This window comes from Ipomoea nil, unplaced genomic scaffold (genome assembly GCF_001879475.1).
Source record: "Ipomoea nil cultivar Tokyo-kokei standard unplaced genomic scaffold, Asagao_1.1 scaffold3030, whole genome shotgun sequence".
Lineage (NCBI taxonomy): Eukaryota > Viridiplantae > Streptophyta > Magnoliopsida > Solanales > Convolvulaceae > Ipomoea > Ipomoea nil.
Window position 1 is genome coordinate 3,518,098 of NW_017619458.1, and position 18,516 is coordinate 3,536,613.

Consider the following 18,516-nt stretch of genomic DNA (forward strand, 5'->3'; position numbering starts at 1 on the left):
TATATCTAAATTGAGCTATTCTTACAATATTTCATATGTTCCTTAGTTTCATATTTTATGAATTTAATATTCTTTAATATTATTCTAATTTTAATTTTCAGTGTACTAAAATTATTTTTTAGTACTGAATTATATTTTCAGTACAATGAAAAATAATATTCCAGTACACTAGTAATGACAGATTGTGTCCAAAAATTAAATATACAATACTTGACACTTGCTCTCCAAATATTAACTATACAAATAGATGATTATTCATCTTGTCAATAAAATATTTCAAATGATTCAATTGAAGAGTTAATTGTGCAAAAAAATCAACTGATATTTAGTAATTAGTACTTAGTAGTGTGTTCAAATTTTGAATTGTTATTTTGTTATGCGATGTTTAGACTTTTGATTTAAATTATGTGATTATGTGAATATATATTGTTTGATAGTATGTTCAAAAAAAAATAGGAAATATTGAAATTTGAAATTTAATCCGATCGGAAATCGAACTTTGAAATTTAATCCGATCGGAAATCGAACTTTGAAATTTAATCCGATCGGAAATCGAACTGTTTGAAATCAAACTCTAATGTTAAACAAAAAAAATCGAACTGTTTGAAACCAAATTCTAATGTTAAACAAAAAAAATCGAACTGTTTGAAACCAAACTCTAATATTAAACAAAAAAAATCCAACTGAAGCGCGAAATGTCCACCCTCATTTCTGTGCTCAATTAATTCAGGGAGCAGTGAAATTAGAACAATCCATTTAAATAAACCTTGGACAAAGAATTAAAACCATAATTCCAGTCCTTGTAAACTTTGTTGATATGTTAATAGTATTGATAAGCAACAACGATTGAAACAAAATGGAAGAAGAGAAGACGAACTAGCCATCGCTACTACTCTGTAATATACTTTTACTACCCTAGCTACTTCCGGGGGTGAGTACTTTCCGGTCCACCGCCTCCGGCAGCGACTTTGGCAACGTCGGCGGCGCTAGCTTCCGGCTTTTTCTTGGCATACAAAGTGAAGTACCAAACGGCACCGGAGATGGCGAGGCCGGCAATGGCGATGGTGGTGAGGCTGAAGGGAAGGTGGCGTCTTTGGTGGAGAACGGTGCCGGGGTTGTGGCCTGGCGGCCGCTTCGACTCTTCCACTCCGGCCCTCTTCACTTCCTCCGGACTCATCTTGTGGGTGTCAGCCGCGTTTCTCCATTCTTGTTTTCCCGTTCCCGACTCCATTGCTAACTGTCAGATCAAAAGAGAGGCTAGCACGCAGGAATTTCAATTTGAACGGTGATTGTCTGTCTGGGCAGGTAGCTGCTAGGTGTAAGTTTTATCGACATGTGTCCCTCTCTGCTCTCTCTTTGCTTACGGCTATGACGAGTGTCTGTAATTCTGTAAATTCATGAACCCGCTAAATTATATTATAAGAAATTTGCACTTTCGTCGCCAATTATCACATAATAATAAGTAATAACAATGAATAAATATCAATTTTGGTTCTATGAGTATTAGCAAAATGATAGTTTTTGTTCACATATTTAATTACTATCAATTTCATTTATGATTATTATTTTTGTGTCAAAATTAATCACGATAGTCACCATTCTGGCTAAAACAGATCAGAATGTATAATTTATAAGCGTATTTTTATCCATTTATATATTAATGAAATTGGCTTATTATACATGAATGGACGAAAATACCCTTACAAATTACACAATTCGACATGTTTTAATCGAAAGTGACCAGTGTGATAAATTTTTAGACAAAAATAATAATCATAGATGAAAATTGATTTTTTATTTTTATTTTTAGAATAACATAACTTCATTACTTCAAATCAAAATACAAGTCATTGACAATAGACGAAGGAGGGATCATACTCCACTCCTGACGCACAGACATAGAACAGGCTTCCCTAGCTAAATTATGGGCAACTCTATTCGCAGTGCGACTAACATGAGAGATACCTACTTGTGTGAATGAAAGTAGCATATCTTTAATATCTAGAAGGACAAGATCAAAAGAAGAGTCATCAATATTTCGGTTTAAGCTCTGGACAATCTGTAGAGCATTGATAGTAATTAAACATGTGGACAAAAACTGTCATCACTAATACAAAATTGAACATAAAAAATCTGACTTTGCGCTACACTTTAAAAAAAAAAAAAGAGTAGCGTATAGTTGACAAAAGTGTGGTGACAAAATCATAAATAAATACACAAGAAAACGCGACACTTTCATTTATAAAGTGTTGCGGTTTCTTTAAATAAAAACGCGTCTACTTAGGAGAAAGTGTTGCGAAAAGTGAAAACTAATTTAAAAAAAATCTGTTCTGCGATAATTTCTGGGAGAAAGTGTTGCGAAAAGTTAAATAAAATATTATTTTAAGCACGATGAGAGTTTGTGATGAGAAAGTATTTAACATAACCTGTATAAGAGTATATATGAAATACAAGAGTATTAGGAGTCTATGTTATTAGTTCTTCAGTTGTATTAGGACTAGTTTTGTATAGTCTTATATTATCTTGTATGTCTATCATTATTATCTATACACAGAACATATTATCCTCATCTGGTATCAAGAGTTCCACAGTGAATTTTCTCTTTTTCCATGGCAGAAACTGGTGGTAATGACAGTTCTGTTAGTGCTTCGTCAGAACGAACTGTCTCCGAAGCTGTGATTTCGGCCCTCATTCCGTACAGCGTGTCGTTCTCTTCCGCTCATAATTTTGTCTCGATCAAACTGACGTCATGCAACTACCTTTTCTGGCATACTCAGTTGCTTCCTTTTCTTGATGGGCAAGGTTTAATGGGCTATGTTGATGGCTCCGAGGAGTGTCCGGCAGTTCAAGTTGCGCCGGCGGATGTTGCTGTTGTTTCTTCTGCTGCGTCTGCGTCGGCTCGTCTCACTTGGCAGCATCAAGATCGTGCAGTGCTTTCCTTGCTCATCTCTTCCTTGTCGGAGGAGATGATGCACTTGGCGATTGGGAAGAACACCTCACGACAACTGTGGCAGTCAATCGAGCAAACGTTGGGGTCCACAACTCGTACCCGTGCATTCCGTCTCTCCGGCCAGTTGCAATCACTGCAGTAAGGGGATTCCTCCATCACGGATTACCTTGGTTAGGCGCAAGTCTTGGTGGAAGATCTGGCGTTGGCCGGTCGACCGGTCACACTGGAGGATCAGAACATGTTCATCTTTCGTGGTCTTCGTCCGGAGTACCGCCCGCTCGTTGCTTCGCTGACTAGAGGACCGCCACTTTCCCTGAGTGAGTTATCCGCTTTTCTTGTGTCGCAGGCTTTCATATGTGCGGATGATGCCGGTGAGGCCATGGTCGCGCAGCGTGGTGGCCGTTCCAGTGGACAACGCGGCGGTGATCGTGGCCGACGTGGTGCACGTGGCCGTGGTGGTGGCCGCGGTGGGAATAGTGGTCCGAGGTGCCAGATTTGTGACGGCAGCGGGTACTCGGCTTTCACGTGCTTCTGGCGGTATGCTGACGCTCCTGGACCTCAGGCTCATGTTTCCTTTCCGATGGATGACTTGAGCACGGTGGCGGCTCATCACTGGTTCCCGGATACGGGCGCCTCAAATCATGCTACTCCAGATCAGTCGTTGATTTCGTATTGGCTTCTTACTTTGGCATTGACACGCTTCGGGTTGGAAACAGTAAGCGTTTACCTATTGTCAGTACTGGTTCGGCTTCGGTAGCCTCTTCTAGTCGTTTATTTAAATTGTCTGATGTTCTGTTTGTTCCTGGGTTATCTGCGTCTATTTTGTCTGTTCAGCGTTTTGCTAAAGACAATAATGTGTTTTTTGAGTTTCACTCGAACTATTTTTTTGTGAAGGATCTCTCTACCAGGGCGGTCCTCTATAAGGGGCAGGCTTTGGGTGGTCTTTATTCGTGGCATGTTTCTCGTCCGAGTCCTACTGCGTTAGTGGCTACCCGTGCGTCTTCGTCCATTTGGCATAGTCGGCTGGGTCACCCTCATGATCGTGTTTTGCGTCAAGTTTTGCGTCTTTGTTCACCTACTACTAGTATTCGTGTTAGTTCGGGTCTTTGTAATTCTTGTATGCTGGGAAAATCGGATAGATTTCCCTTGCCTCGTGTTGCTTCTACTTCTTCGCATGTACTATAATTAATTTATACTGATATATGGGGGCTAACACCTTTTTTGCCTGTCAATGGATTTCGTTACTTTCTTTTGTTTGTTGATGATTATACTCGTTATGTTCGGTATTATCCTATGCGTGCCAAAACTGATGTGTATAATATCTTTGATCAATTTCGTGTTCTTGTTGAACGGTCGTTTAATCGCAAAATTATTTTCGTTCAGTCTGATTTAGGATGAGAGTATAATCGTCTTCATAAGACGTTTCTGTCTCTTGGGATTAATCATAGGCGTTCGTGTATTTATACCCACGAGCAGAATGGTCGGGTAGAACGTAGGCGCCGTCATATTGTGGAAACTGGTCTTGCATTAATGGCTCAAGCGGTTGTACCCTCTCGTTATTGGGACTACGCGTTTGAGACTGCAGTTTACCTTATTAACAAGAAGCCCACGCGTGTGTTGAATGATGATAGTCCTCATTTTCGGCTTCATCGTTCTAATCTTTCTTATTCTTTCTTGCATATTTTTGGGTGTCTCTGTTATCCACTTTTGCGTCCTTACAATCGTAATAAATTACAGTTTCGTTCTGCTCCCTGTGTGTTTCTTGGTTATCCTTCCTCATTTAGTGGCTATCGTTGTTTGGATCTTGCTAACAATAAGGTTTTCGTTTGCCGCCATGTGCGGTTTGATGAAATCGTTTACCCATTTGCTGCTTCTATGCCTGCGCAGGTTTCAGGTTCTGGTGTGGTTTCCCCGTGGGTTGCGGGCTCTGTTTGTGTCTCTCCCGGCTTTGCTGAGTGTGTCTCAGTCGAGTCTACTAGCCAGTTGGATTCCGCGGCTGTCTCTCGGGATTCCAGCTCCCGCACAGTCTCTGATTCTATTCTTGCTGATTCGGTGGTGGCTGGGCAGGCTGCACGTCATCGGTGTCGTGCCCTGAAGCAGGTGCTTCCGCGCTCTCATGTGATGGCCACACGCAGTCAAGGGCCAACTTAGCATGTGGCGTTACTTTCTGCCGCGGATGCCCCTGAGCCTACATGCTTAGGGGTGTGCAAATTTTGGAGAAATTTCGGTTAACCGACCGAACCGACGAAATTCAGTTAACCATTTTCGAACCGAAATATTTCGGTTCGGTTAATGGTTAAAGGTTTTTTCAAAATTCGGTTAACGGTTAATTCGGTTTGAAAGTGTCGGTTAACCGAATTAACCGAACGGTTAACCGAATTTTGGAATATATATATATAATATATAATATATTAAATATTAAATATATAATTACTAAAATCATAAATAGTCAAAATGTCAAATAGAATAAATAATAATATGAATTTATTATGATATGTATTTTATTTTAATTGGAATTATTATTTTAGGAATTATTTTATGGATTTTAAATTTTAGGGTTAAAAATTTCGGTTAATCGGTTAACCGACTGATTAACCAAAAAAAAGTTTGGTTCGGTCAATTCGGTAGAGTAAATTTCGGTTCGGTTAACGGTTAAAGCAAAAAAAAATTCGGTTAATTCGGTTTGGTTAAAACGGTTCGGTTAACCGAACGATTAACCGAATGAACAAGCGGTTCAGTATCCCGAGTAGCGTGAGGCTATGGATTCCGACTTTAATGCCTTGCTCCAGAATAGCACGTGGCAGTTGGTCCCTCGTTCCCCCGGGATGAATGTCGTAGGTTGCAAGTGGGTTTTCATAACGAAGCGCAATGCAGATTGTTCTATAGAGAGGCACAAGGCTTGGTTGGTTGCTAAGGGGATTAACCAGGTGGCTGGTCAGGATTTCTTTGAGACCTTCAGTCTTGTGGTTAAGCCGACTACAGTCCGTCTTCTTCTGTCTTTGGCTGTCTCTCGTGGTTGGACTATTCGGCAGTTGGATGTCCATAATGCCTTTCTGAATGGTAATCTTGCAGAGACGGTCTATATGAAGCAACCTCCGGGATATGAAGACAAGTCCACTCCTGATCATGTGTGTTTGTTACAGTGATCGTTGTATGGTCTTAAGTAGGCTCCTCGGGCCTGGTTCACTCGTCTACATTCTTTTTTGGTTTCGGTTGGTTTTTTTCCGTCCAAGACTAACGTTTCACTGTTTATTTATACTCGTGATTCTGTGCAGCTTCATCTGCTTGTCTATGTAGACTATATTATGGTGATGGGCTCCGATTCCTCTCGGGTGGTTGATCTTCTAGTGCAGTTGGCTTCTGAGTTTAAGATTCAAGATATGGGTGCTCCGTTGTTCTTTTTGGGGATTGAGACTGTACCCTGGCGTGATGGTTTTTTTTTTTTTTTTTTTTTTTTTTTTTTTTTTTGTCTCAGCAGCGGTATATGCAGGATATACTGAAGCGTGCTGGAATGGTCGATTGTAAGCCCCTTGTCACGTCGGTCTCTCTGGTCGCGTCATCTGATGATTCCGCCACTCCCTATGCTGATCCCACGCACTATAGGAGTCTTGCAGGTGCCTTGCAGTACTTGACAGTCACGAGACCGGATCTCTTTTTTGTTGTGAATTGGCTCTGCCAGCATATGCATTCTCCCACCACTGAGCACTGGAGCCTACTCAAGCAGGTATTACGGTATGTCAAAGGCACTTTACATTTTGGCTTACATATCCGTCGGTCTGTTTCCACAGAGTTACATGTCTTTTCTGATTCGGATTGGGCTGGTGATCCGATTGATCGAAAGTCTACGAGTGGTTTTGCCGTCTTTTTGGGAGGAAATCTCGTGTCGTGGACTTGCCGTAAGCAATGCACTGTAGCTCGATCATCCACTGATGCTGAGTATAAGGCACTTGCGGATGTGTCCACAGAGGTCACTTGGTTGGTTTCATTGCTGCGTGGCCTTGGAGTTTGTTTAAGTGTGCATCCGTCCTTGTGGTGTGATAATTTAGGTGCAACATATTTGTGTGCTAACCCGGTTTTTCACGCGCGCACGAAGCATGTGGAGATTGACTACCACTTTGTTCGTGACAAGGTTGCCAGGAAGAAGCTCCTCGTCAAATTCATTTCTTCTAAAAATCAGATTGCGGATGTTTTTACTAAGGCTCTTCCTGGTCCACGTTTCTCTTTTCTTCGTGACAAGCTCAATGTTGTCTCCCGTCTACCTTGTGCTTGAGGGGGAGTATTAGGAGTCTATGTTATTAGTTCTTTAGTTGTATTAGGACTAGTCTTGTATAGTTTTATATTATCTTGTATGTCTATCATTATTATCTATACACAGAACATATTATCCTCAGCAAGAGTAGTAACAATAGAAGGGTTACAAATAGAACAGGATTCCTAGCGTCCTAATACATCCCCTCAAGCACAAGGTTGAAGAGAAACAACGTTAAGCTTGTCCCAAAGAAACTCAAACCGAGGAGCAGGTAGAGGTTTAGTGAAAATATCCGCCAATTGATCTTTGGTTGAGATGAATTTCACCTTAAACTCACTAGACTTCACCTTATCCCGCACAAAGTGGAAACAAATCTCTACGTGCTTAGTCCTAGCATGGAACACCGGATTAACACACAAATAAGTAGCCTCGAGGTTATCACACCAAAGCCGAGGTGGACAACTAGGTGGGAAGCTAAGCTCACGCAGTAGCGAGACTATCCACGTTACTTCAGCAGAAACATCTGCAAGACCCTTATACTAAGCTTCAGTCAATGACTAGGCAATCGTTCTCTGCTTATTACACTTCCAGGATACAATATTAGATCCTAGGAAGGCCGCAAGCCCACTGGTTGACTTCCAGTCAATTGGGCATCCAGCCCAATCGGACATAGAAAAGGCATGAAGTTCACTAGACTACGGAGCACGCAAACGCAACCCAAAGTACAACATACCTTTGACATAACGCAGAACATGCTTAAGTAGACTCCAATGGTCCATAGTAGGTGAATGCATAAACTGACAGAGTCGATTAACCACATAGGACAGATCAGGCCCGGTAATAGTCAGATACTGCAAAGCACCTACAAGACTACGATACTGCGTGGGATTGTCAAATGGTTCACTTGAGACATGAGAGGAACGACTGAGAGAGATAAGAGTAGCCAATGGCTTACAGTCCACCATGCCAGTGCGCTTCAAGATATCCCCCATATACCTGCATTGAGAAAGAACAAAACCACCATCTACAAGAACAACCTCTATGCCAAGAAAGAATCTCGAGGAGCCAAGGTCACGAATCTTAAACGCCTTCAAAAGACACTTAAGAAGGTCCGAAACCAAACCAGTATCATTCCCCATGAGCAGAATATCGTCCACATACACAAGTAGAAACACCTGCGAACTACCAATAGAGTAGTAAAAAAGAGATACATCAGTTTTCGAGGATAAAAAACCGTAGAGAGTAAAAAATCATGGAGACGGGTAAACCACGCCCGAGGAGCCTGCTTTAGACTGTACAAGTAGCGCTACAGTAAACATGCATATTCCGGATGAACAGAATCAGAATACCCAGGCAGTTGCCTCATGTACACAGTCTCAGACAAACGCCCATTTAAGAAGGCATTGTGGACATACAGTTGTCTCACAGTCCATCCACGGGACACGGCCAAGGAAAGCAAAAGTCGAACCGTGGTTGGCTTAACGACAGGACTAAAGGTGTCAAAAAAGTCCTCCCCAGCAACCTGATTGAAACCCTTAGTTACCAATTGTGCCTTATGGCGCTCTACAGAAACATCTGCCTTCCTCTTTGTCCGAAACACCCACGTGCAACCTATCACATTTATCCCAGGCTGAGGTGGAACCAGCTTCCACGTATCATTATGCAACAAGGCTTGAACTCTTGATCCATAGCATCACGCCATTCTAGAAAATAAACCGCCTGCAAATAGCAAGTAGGGTCCAAGGAATCAGTAGAGGACGCCAACGCCTGCAACGGAGTATTAGGATCCCGAGGCATGTGCCAGAGCAACATAGAGTGAGTGCACTATGGAGGAACTCTAGTAGAAGCCATACGTCGTATGGGACGCATAGGGACAACCTCGGACAGAGGAGACAGACTAGTTTCAATGGTAGAAGGCACTAACAAACTCGTAGGAGGCTCAATAAAAAAGGACACCAAACCAGCGCCCCCAAGGCACCTCATCAACCACACCATGAGACAGTAAGGAAGAATCAGCTGCAAAAGGAAATACACTTTCATCAAAACGCACATTGCGACAGATAAAAACTTTCTTAGTATTGAGGTCCATGCAACGATATCCCCAAAATGACACATGATAACCAAGAAAGACACAGGGTGCAGAACGGAAATCCAGTTTGTGTTTATTATACGAACGCAAGTAAGGAAAGCAAAGACACCCAAACACACGAAGAAAGTCATACGACGGAGAAGACCAAAACAACTTGGAATAGGGACTATCAAACTGAAAAACAGAAGACAGTAGGCAATTAATAAGAAAAGCAGGCGCCTCGAAAGCAAAATCCCAATATTTGGAAGGAACTGAGCTTTGAGCGAGAAGAGTGAGACCAGTCTCAACAATGTGACAATGGTGACACTCAACTCTACCGTTCTGTTCATGCGTATACGCATAGGATTGACCCCCACAATCCCAAGAGAGATAAACACAGTATGTAGTTTCCGGTATTCACCCCCCAAATCAACCGAATAGATCTAATGGGACAAGAAAATTGTTGTTCAACCATAACTCTAAATTGTTCAAACACTTTGTAAATATCAGACTTTAAGCGTAATGGATACAAAGTTTGACAGTGGAGGGCCTTAGCTATGAACTACTTGTGATGGCTGAGATGTCATTAACTCCTGCATTTCCATAACAAACAACAGTAAATTCAACTGATAAAATACCAATATTAAATGATGAAAGTAGGTCATTCAATTACCATTTCATCAAGTACAAAAGATGGGACTTTTGTCTCAACTGGTATATCTTCTAACTGGCCTTCAATTTGTACATCACTCTGTTCAGCTACTACCTCATCAACCTCAGATACCTACAATACATGTGGATTCTTTATTTTGCAAGTTGCTTTATTATGTCCTTTCACTCCACAAACACTGCACCTTTTGACTTCCCCAACTTTCTTTGTTCTTAGTGCGATGCTATCTTTCTTGTTCTCTTCAATAGGGTTGATCTTGTTTTTTTTAGGTATCCTAGGTTGTGCCTTATATTTTTGGGGGAGTGAAGCTGGGAGATTGGTTTTGGGCCATAACTCTGAAGATGAAATAGCCAGTATTGTTGGCTCATATGCTCTCAAATAAGACTCCACTGTATAACAATGATGTACATAGTCTTCTGGGCTTTCCCTTTGTTTTCTTATTGCTGCAATGGCATGACTGCAAGGGACGCTTATGAGATCCCACCTTCTACAACTGCATTGTTTTTGGATTAAATCCACCTTGAAGGCCTTAAAGTTCTCATCATCAACTTGGTAAATGTTTTCTGCAGACTCATAAGTACTGTATCTACATGCCATGTCATTCTCCTAAGCTTCAATCAACGTACATATCTTTGGACAAATCTTCATAGAATGAGTAGTCTTTCTCTGTTTTTTTTTTTTTTTTTTTTTTTTTTTTGCATTTTAGTCATAAGATAAATCCTAAGCTTCTCACACAAAGTTAAAATTGGTTTGTCTTTGAAACTTAGGATAGTACCATTCCATGATTCACACAAATTGTTCAATAGCAAATCAGTCTTAGGAAATGTATTGAAAAATGCTCTACAGTAGTGTTTAGCATCTCTTGCAAATAACTAATCAGCAGCCTTCTTATTATATTTAACTCCTTTAACTCCTCCATTTACCTCTTGTATTCTGCTTCTGTTATAGCTTTACACACTGCGCACAGTTTCTGTTTCAGTATATGCCCAGTGAAATCATCCCTTACAAAGTTAGCATGTATGTGCCTAACACAAAACCTATGCTCCATTCTAGGAAACAATTCTTCAATAGCAATAATCAATCCATTCTACTTGTCTGAAATTATTGTCCAAGCATGGGAATTATTTGAAATGTTAAGATCAATCTCCAATTGCTCCAAGAACCATGACCAACTTTCCTTCAGTTCTCCCTCAACAATAGCAAATGCTATAGGGAACAAGGCTTTATCTCCATCAAGACCTACAGCAGTACATAGTTGCCCTCCCTTCTGGCAACCCTTAAGATGACAACCATCTAACCCAAAGAAAGGTCTACATCTTCTCAAAAACCCTTCTTTGCAAGCTCCAAAACAAATATACAGTCTTAGAAACCTTGGTCTTCCATTAACAGTGAACTCTCCATCAACCTTCATCTTCACAAAAGTTCCAGGATTACTTCTCCTCAATTCTTCACAGTAATCATTAAGTAAGTAGAACTGTTCTAAATCATCACCTTATAGTTGCTTTAGACCCTTTTGTTTTGCCCTATAAGCCTGGTGCTCAGTAACTTGGCATTTCAACTTTGACTTAACATGTTCTTGAAACTGTACTCTACCCCATTCTGTGTTAAGTTTAAAGTCATCTTTGTACATTTTTGCCAGAAAATCAGAATTCATTGTTCTATTTTCATCTCGATCCCCACATGTGTGCTCTGGATTATATGTTTTAACCTGGAATGGACTTCTTGGATTGCTTCTTGAGGCAAAAATAGTCCAGTTGCAAATGTCATTGTGTCTACACACAACCTTGACTCTTCTGTCTTCATTCTTTTTAAAGTGGATATCTTTTCTTCTAGTTGCCTCATGATACTTAACAACCCATTTAAACTCATCTGCTGATTTGAAAATCATACCAATCACAAACTGAAAGCCTTCTTTTTCTAGGTTTCTTTCTTGGATCACATTTTTTAAACCAGTCACCCCTCCATCAGAATTCTCTAAACTCCTAAATAGCTCTTCAGACAATTGACAATCTACTTCATGAACTTCATCCCCTTCAAGCCCATCATCAGCCATCACCTACTTAGAACTAGTCTCACTATTCATAAGATTAAGGTCTTCCACACCTCCATTTCACCTTCTACCTCATCCCCAATTACATTTTCAGAACTTTGGTTTATTTCATCATAGAGTAGGCAATCATCTCCCAATTCTCTAAATATCTCTACATCATAATCTCATTGATCATCAAATAAATGTTCAACAAATATTTCTAACTCCTTGTCTGGTGGAACCTCTCCAGCTAAACTGACTATGTCTGCATCATTCATTAGAGGCTTAAGTTCAGTTTTTGTTGGATTCTTTCTACCCTTACCCTTAACCAGAGCCCAAAATTGCACATTTCTATCACAATACCTCAATTGTTTTACCATTCACATTAAATCTAGTAAACTGCCCTCATAACAGTTGAAATGGTTAAAATACTCCACTCCACCATCCCTATAACCAACTGTTGAATGCCATACTAAGTCACCACCAATATGGAGTTTTATGCTAAAGGCAGAGGTTTCTTCACCAACATCTATACAATGTAGTAAAACAATTTATATTTATAGCTTTTCAAAAAAAAATGGTCCACTTATAGCCAACCAAGTAAGTATAGTCAAAATGGTCTACTTCATAAGGTCCGAATAACAACACGGAACAAATGCACTACTTTTAAATGAACTTTGGAAAACTAACAAAAAATAAATATAATTATTTTCAGGCAAGTACAAATGGTCTTCATATGCTTTTCCCAGAACATCATATGCTTTTTCAATTTTCTATTGAACTGCCTATACTTTCCCATTTTTCTATTAAACTAACTGTGTTTCCTTTTGCTTTATATCAGAGGTCCTCACCAAACATTAACATAGAGCACAACAAAATGCACATGCTAAAATCACAAGTAAGACAAAATACATATATACATTTCGTGTGCAATCAACAAACAAACAAGCACTTGAGTTATAAAAAGCACTTCAATAATCTTCAATCACCATAATCACTTTACGTGATAGCTTTGTAGAGCCTTTAAAATAAATCCTAGATAAGAGATAACAAAGTAAATAGCTTTAAATAATAATCAAATTTAGTACAGCTCAATTCACGAGTTCCAAGAGTCTTTATGCCACTTTTTATAGTAAAATTTTTGTAACCATCAGATTTGAAATTTAGCTGCAAGATATTCTTAGAATTTGGAGTGCCATTCATTTCAAAAAGCTGCTTAAAGACTATGTTCATTTACCAGAATTTTGTTAGGAGATTTTACAAATCATGTGTTACGTACTAACTCAGACACAACAACTTCTGAAGTAGGCCCAGGCTGAAATACAGAATCTAAAAGTAGTCTAACAAGACTAAATATATTTTGACAAATAATTTAGTCAATAAAATATGAAATAACATGTGTATCATCTGTACACTTACAAAGAAAAAAAAAAGTGAAATAACTGTGTTCCAATTTAAATAAATTCTCTGTCTCATTTTACATATTCTATTACTAGTAGTCAAACTAAATAACTTTTTTTTTCATTACTTATTTTCTTTAATAAATTTTAATTTTATTAAATTAATTTTTTTTTCATTGCTTATTTTCTTTAATAAATTATAATTTTATTAATTTAAAATATTAAATTTAAAATTTGTACTTGTTATAAAAGAATTTGGGAAAGTTACTTACAAGTCGGAGTACTAGTAAAATCCACTAATTCTAGTAAACCCACTAATTCTCCTACTAGTCATTAGGATCGCGTACTTAATATCGTCTTCTATTCGAAGTGTTGGAAATGTGTCAATGGCGTCTTCTATTCGAAGGTTAGAGTTGAAGACTGGTGGTAAAAATGGCATCCCGAATGGAGGAAAGGGTGAAATACACTTCACTAATTATTTGAGAATGTGCATTGTGAAATTTCTATTATACCCATCCTCTAAACGGTGTTAAACTTATTCACTCACAGAAAGACGAAATTGATTAAGAGTAGAATAATTGAGAGACCAATTCTGTTCAAATTGAAAACTAAGGACAACATTACATATTGACTATCAATTAAAAGTGTAATTTTTTTAAATATTATAAAATTTAATTAAAAATAATTTCAATTAAACCTTGTTAATTGAAGACAAACAAAATAGACGAAAAGAGTATATATTTTTTAATCTCTTTCTTCAAATTATTTATACGGAATCATAAAGTTACCCCATTACTCCATTACTATGTTATAACTGCTGTAAAATAATACTAATAGAACATGGTGTATCATATGGCCGGAGAATGATATGATATGCAAGAAGTCTATTTGCGGGGATGCGTCTCCTCCGGACTGGCTGTCCCGGCGGATACTCTGGCACTCGCTTCCCGCTTCTTCTTGGTGTAGCTGGTGAAATACCAAACGGCGCCAACGATGGCGACCCCGCCTAGCGCCATGGTTGCCGGGCTGTACGGCAGGCCTCGCCGCTGGTGCAGCACTTCTGCGGCGGCCGGGTTTGCTCTCTTTGATCCCTCCGCCGCGCTCGTCCTCGGCGCATCCGCCATACTCGTGATATATGATCAAGGGGATAACTTCTTCTTTTTTAAAAAAAAATTAATGAATTTTAGTTTATGTTTTCTTCAGATTTATGAATCATTTTCTGGGGAAATGGTTTTATGCGTGTTTGAGTTGGTGCTGTAGCGTGGGCTTTGCACGAGAGAAGACGTTAAAGTGCGTAGAATATTAACGCGTGGCAGATAGCGCTGCTGGTTGATGACACCTGGACTGCTGAGTCACAAGGATAACTGCCACGTGTTTTTCCTTAGACTTTGTTTTCTAACTTTAAGGCATCTCCAATGCAATTTTTTGAAAATATTTTTATTTAGGGAAATGATTTCCACCATACAAAATCACACAATTTTTGTCCCGTGACTATTTTTATGTGATTAATTAATGTTTTCTTTTCTCTTTTATTTATTGTCTTCAATCTCCTATTCATTTATATTGATTAAATATAAAATTTTATATCTAATAATATTTTAATGAATGTTAATTTTAGATATATAAATTTTATATATTAATACTAAGTTAAATATTAGTAAGTATTAAATTGTAATAATTTAAGCTAAATTTCAAGATAGACACATATAAATAGGATGATGAGAGTATAACATTTTATTTTTATAAATGATATTTTTACACAAATTTGTTACCGTTTCATACCAGACTTGGGATCTAATCTGATATGAGGTTGGGATTTGGATATGATAATAATAAAAAAAAATTATTAAAATGTAAAAATTATACCATGGATCAGGATACCTCGCAAGGTGGAACCTGTCGTCCACCTTGCAAGGTGAATCATGATCCTAAACGACTTATAAATTGTGTATTTTTAGTATTGGAATTATGAATTTCTAGAATAGAAATGGTGTTTTTGAGTCAAAACATATAACAACTGTAGAAGGAAATTTATAAATATAATACAGGGTTATTAAATCCTAATATGTTAATATTGTGTGAGTGCAATATTTAAGTAATTTATGAATACAAAACAAGATAATCGACTACAAATATGTTAACATTGTGTGTTTTTAAAATACAAATTGTAAATTTTTAAAAGATAAATTATAAACATTTAGTATATAAATTGTGTATTTGGACTTGAATCCATCTCGCAAGGGGACCGAGTCCACAAATTTGCGCAAGGCAACGGTCATGGTCAAATTAAACTATAATTAAGTCGTGCAGTAAAAGAAGTGTTACATAAATGCCTTTGAATCCTGACCGTTAAAAGGACAAATACTTTCCGTTGTAGAGTTGTCGACAAAACAATTGCAGTTCTCGGAATCCCAGAACACAAAACAAACAAAGGCTTATTCAGCTACCTGAAAACTCCAACGGCTAGTTTTCACTTTTCACTCTCCTCTCTCTCCCTCTGCGCTATATATACTCACCACCCCTTCTTCTCTTCCACAACATTCATCTCATCTCTTCTCTTCTCTTCTCTTCTCTCCTATTCTCTCTCGCTGATAATAGCGTTTCTTGAAGCAGAGAAAACAAAAATGGCTGGTTTTTCTTCTTCTTCTTGTTCAGTGGCGGTTCTGTTGTTCTTCTTTCTCTTCATCAGCTTCACAGAAGCTAGAGACCACTTGGTCGGCGGCAAACCTGACGCCTGGAAAATCCCTTCTTCTCCTTCCGATTCTCTCAATAACTGGGCCCAGAAAACTCGCTTCCTCCCCGGTGACTCTCTAGGTAAAATACTTACTATATATAAACAATATTTAGTTTGGTAAATTGCTCCATCTCTACTAGGACTGCATGTTTATTGATTGTGTCATTTTTGTGGTTGTTTTGCAGTGTGGAAATATGACGGCAAAGCGGACGCGGTGCTGGAAGTGAGCAAAAGGGACTATGTGACCTGCAACACATCAATGCCGATTGGGGCCCACAGCGACGGGGACACGAAGATAGTGCTGGAGCGATCCGGGCCGTACTACTTCATCAGCGGTGCAGAAGGGCATTGCCAGAAGGGGCAGAAGGTGATTGTGGTGGTTCTGTCTGAGAAGCACACCAGGAAGTTCTTGACGGCGGCGGCGCCTTCCCCGGCGGATGAGGTTGAAGCTCCGGCGGTGGCTCCGACTAGCGGGGCTGTGGGATTGAAGGGCAGCTTGGGTGTGGGATTTGGGCTTGTGGTTGGGTTGTTGTTTCTGATGTGAGAGTGAGACATTTAGAATTTTGGTAGATTTCCATTTGGTGTATGGAGTTTCATATTCTTTAATTTAATTCATTTATTCTGATGACATTTTAATTTAATGATATTAATATATTGGAGTATTTTGTTTTTGTTTTTTTTTTTTTTTTTTTGTTAAAAAAATATTATTTACCTCCCAAATGAACAGAATAAGCAATTCCTTTCAAGTTAAAAAAAAAAAAACAAAAAAACAAATTAAAAAACAAAAAAAAACAAAAAACAAAAAACAAACAGAATAAGCAATTTTGATCATTTCTTATCCAAATATATAGTGTTTTAAAAAATCAATACCATTTTTTTTGTTAAAACTTAAAAGAAAATTATTTTTACAAATTTATCCAATATTTCAAATTGATATAATTCTTGTCATTATGTAAAAAGAAGAAAATTATTTTTACAAATTTATCCAATATTTCAAATTGATATAATTCTTGTCATTATGTAAAAAGATTTTGGACTTCAACCAAATTAAAACCATAAAGTTCCTTTCAGAAAAAAAAAAAAAAAAAAAAAAAAAAAAAAACCAAAACAAAACAAAAAAATAAAACAAAACAAAAAAACTTGAACCAGTTGTAAGAAGGTAAAATCAATATTTTTTTGGTCCCTTAATTAATTTTCAGTTAATGTAGTCTTTATTTTCAATTTCAGGATCAAATTGTTTAAAATTTCATTTACCCTTTTAGGGACCATATTAGCGAAATTTTAAAAATGCAAATCACTATTTAAAAATTGACAAAAATTTAAACAATTCGAGAATCAAATTAATTAAATTTGAAAATTAGAAACTACATTAAAAGTAGAGGGACTAAAATGTTGATTAACTCTTGTAAAAATTAAGGGTGGTTTTGGTTAGAAAGTTTAACACTCAGGTATAGATATGAAAGTAATTGTTATTGTCTGGTTGACTGATTTTTAAAATACTACTATGAGTTTGAAATATCCCATTATGAATGGAAAAACCCATTCCCTTATTCTATAAGGGTTTCATCCCATTTTTCATCATTAGCCTAATCATTCTCATTCCACCCTATTACTAAACATGCAAAATACTTTTACCAAAACGCATTACCATTACCAAGTATTTGATACTGATTCCGATTCCGATTTCGATTCCCATGTGCGAACCAAACACACATCGATAGTTAATCGGCAATAGGTTTTTCTCATAAATAAATAAATAAATAAAATCTTATAATTTATCATGATGTTTTTGTTATCAAACAATTTATCTAATTAATGACATTTCATAATATGTTTTTGTTATCAAACAATAGAATTTTGGTAGATTTCCATTTGATGTATGGAGTTTCATATTCTTTAATTTAATTCATTTATTTTTTCCTATGGTATTTTAATTTGATGATATTAATATATTGGTGTTTTTTTTTTTTTTTTGTTAAAAAAATATTCTTTACCTCTCAAATGAACAGAATAAGCAATTTTGAACATTTCTTAAATTTGTAATATTTGAAACTTTTAATGTACAGAAAAGCCATTAAAAGTGTACATTAAAAGTTTCATATTCATTTATTCTGATGGTATTTTAATTTAATGATATTAATATATTGGTTTTTTTTTTTTTTGTTAAAATAATATTCTTTACCTCTCAAATGAACAGAATAAGCAATTTTGAACAACTTTTAAGCCATGTCGCCAACTACCACCCCCCCCCCCCCCTCCCCCAAAACATTTCAACTCAGGCCGGTCCCTAATTATTTATCACATTTGCATTTTGTACGGTTTTTAATGCAATATACTAATTTTTTAATTATGCCCCTAAAAAAGTAGATGTCATTTGTACAATGTAAAATTGTACTTATCTCATTAGTTGTCTAAA

At 37.6% G+C, this 18,516-nt stretch overlaps 3 protein-coding genes across 3 annotated transcripts; 1 reads left to right on the forward strand and 2 right to left on the reverse strand.

Moving 5' to 3' along the window:
* Positions 1–791: 791 nt before the first annotated feature.
* On the reverse strand, positions 792–1,410 carry LOC109163613. Its single transcript, XM_019312356.1, has one exon. The coding sequence runs from the start codon at positions 1,229–1,231 to the stop codon at positions 920–922; it is 312 nt and encodes a 103-aa protein (XP_019167901.1). The 5' UTR covers positions 1,232–1,410; the 3' UTR covers positions 792–919.
* Positions 1,411–11,024: 9,614 nt separating this feature from the next.
* LOC109163555 lies at positions 11,025–11,990 on the reverse strand. The gene is made up of 2 exons (XM_019312304.1): positions 11,447–11,990; positions 11,025–11,383 (listed from the first exon to the last, which is right to left on the reverse strand). The coding sequence occupies exons 1-2, from the start codon at positions 11,988–11,990 to the stop codon at positions 11,025–11,027; spliced, it is 903 nt and encodes a 300-aa protein (XP_019167849.1).
* Positions 11,991–15,891: 3,901 nt separating this feature from the next.
* LOC109163666 (early nodulin-like protein 3) lies at positions 15,892–16,755 on the forward strand. The gene is made up of 2 exons (XM_019312423.1): positions 15,892–16,180; positions 16,286–16,755. The coding sequence occupies exons 1-2, from the start codon at positions 15,991–15,993 to the stop codon at positions 16,642–16,644; spliced, it is 549 nt and encodes a 182-aa protein (XP_019167968.1). The 5' UTR covers positions 15,892–15,990; the 3' UTR covers positions 16,645–16,755.
* Positions 16,756–18,516: the final 1,761 nt, after the last annotated feature.

Bases quoted from the DNA above. Each gene is read 5' to 3' on its own strand.
- LOC109163613 (XM_019312356.1), bottom strand. From the start codon at position 1,231: ATGGAGTCGGGAACGGGAAAACAAGAATGGAGAAACGCGGCTGACACC.
- LOC109163666 (XM_019312423.1), top strand. From the start codon at position 15,991: ATGGCTGGTTTTTCTTCTTCTTCTTGTTCAGTGGCGGTTCTGTTGTTC. The intron at 16,181-16,285 runs GTAAAATACTTA...GTTGTTTTGCAG, and splicing joins CCTCCCCGGTGACTCTCTAG to TGTGGAAATATGACGGCAAA.
- LOC109163555 (XM_019312304.1), bottom strand. From the start codon at position 11,990: ATGGCTGATGATGGGCTTGAAGGGGATGAAGTTCATGAAGTAGATTGT. The intron at 11,384-11,446 runs GTCTAAAGCAAC...ATTACTGTGAAG, and splicing joins TTATAGGGCAAAACAAAAGG to AATTGAGGAGAAGTAATCCT.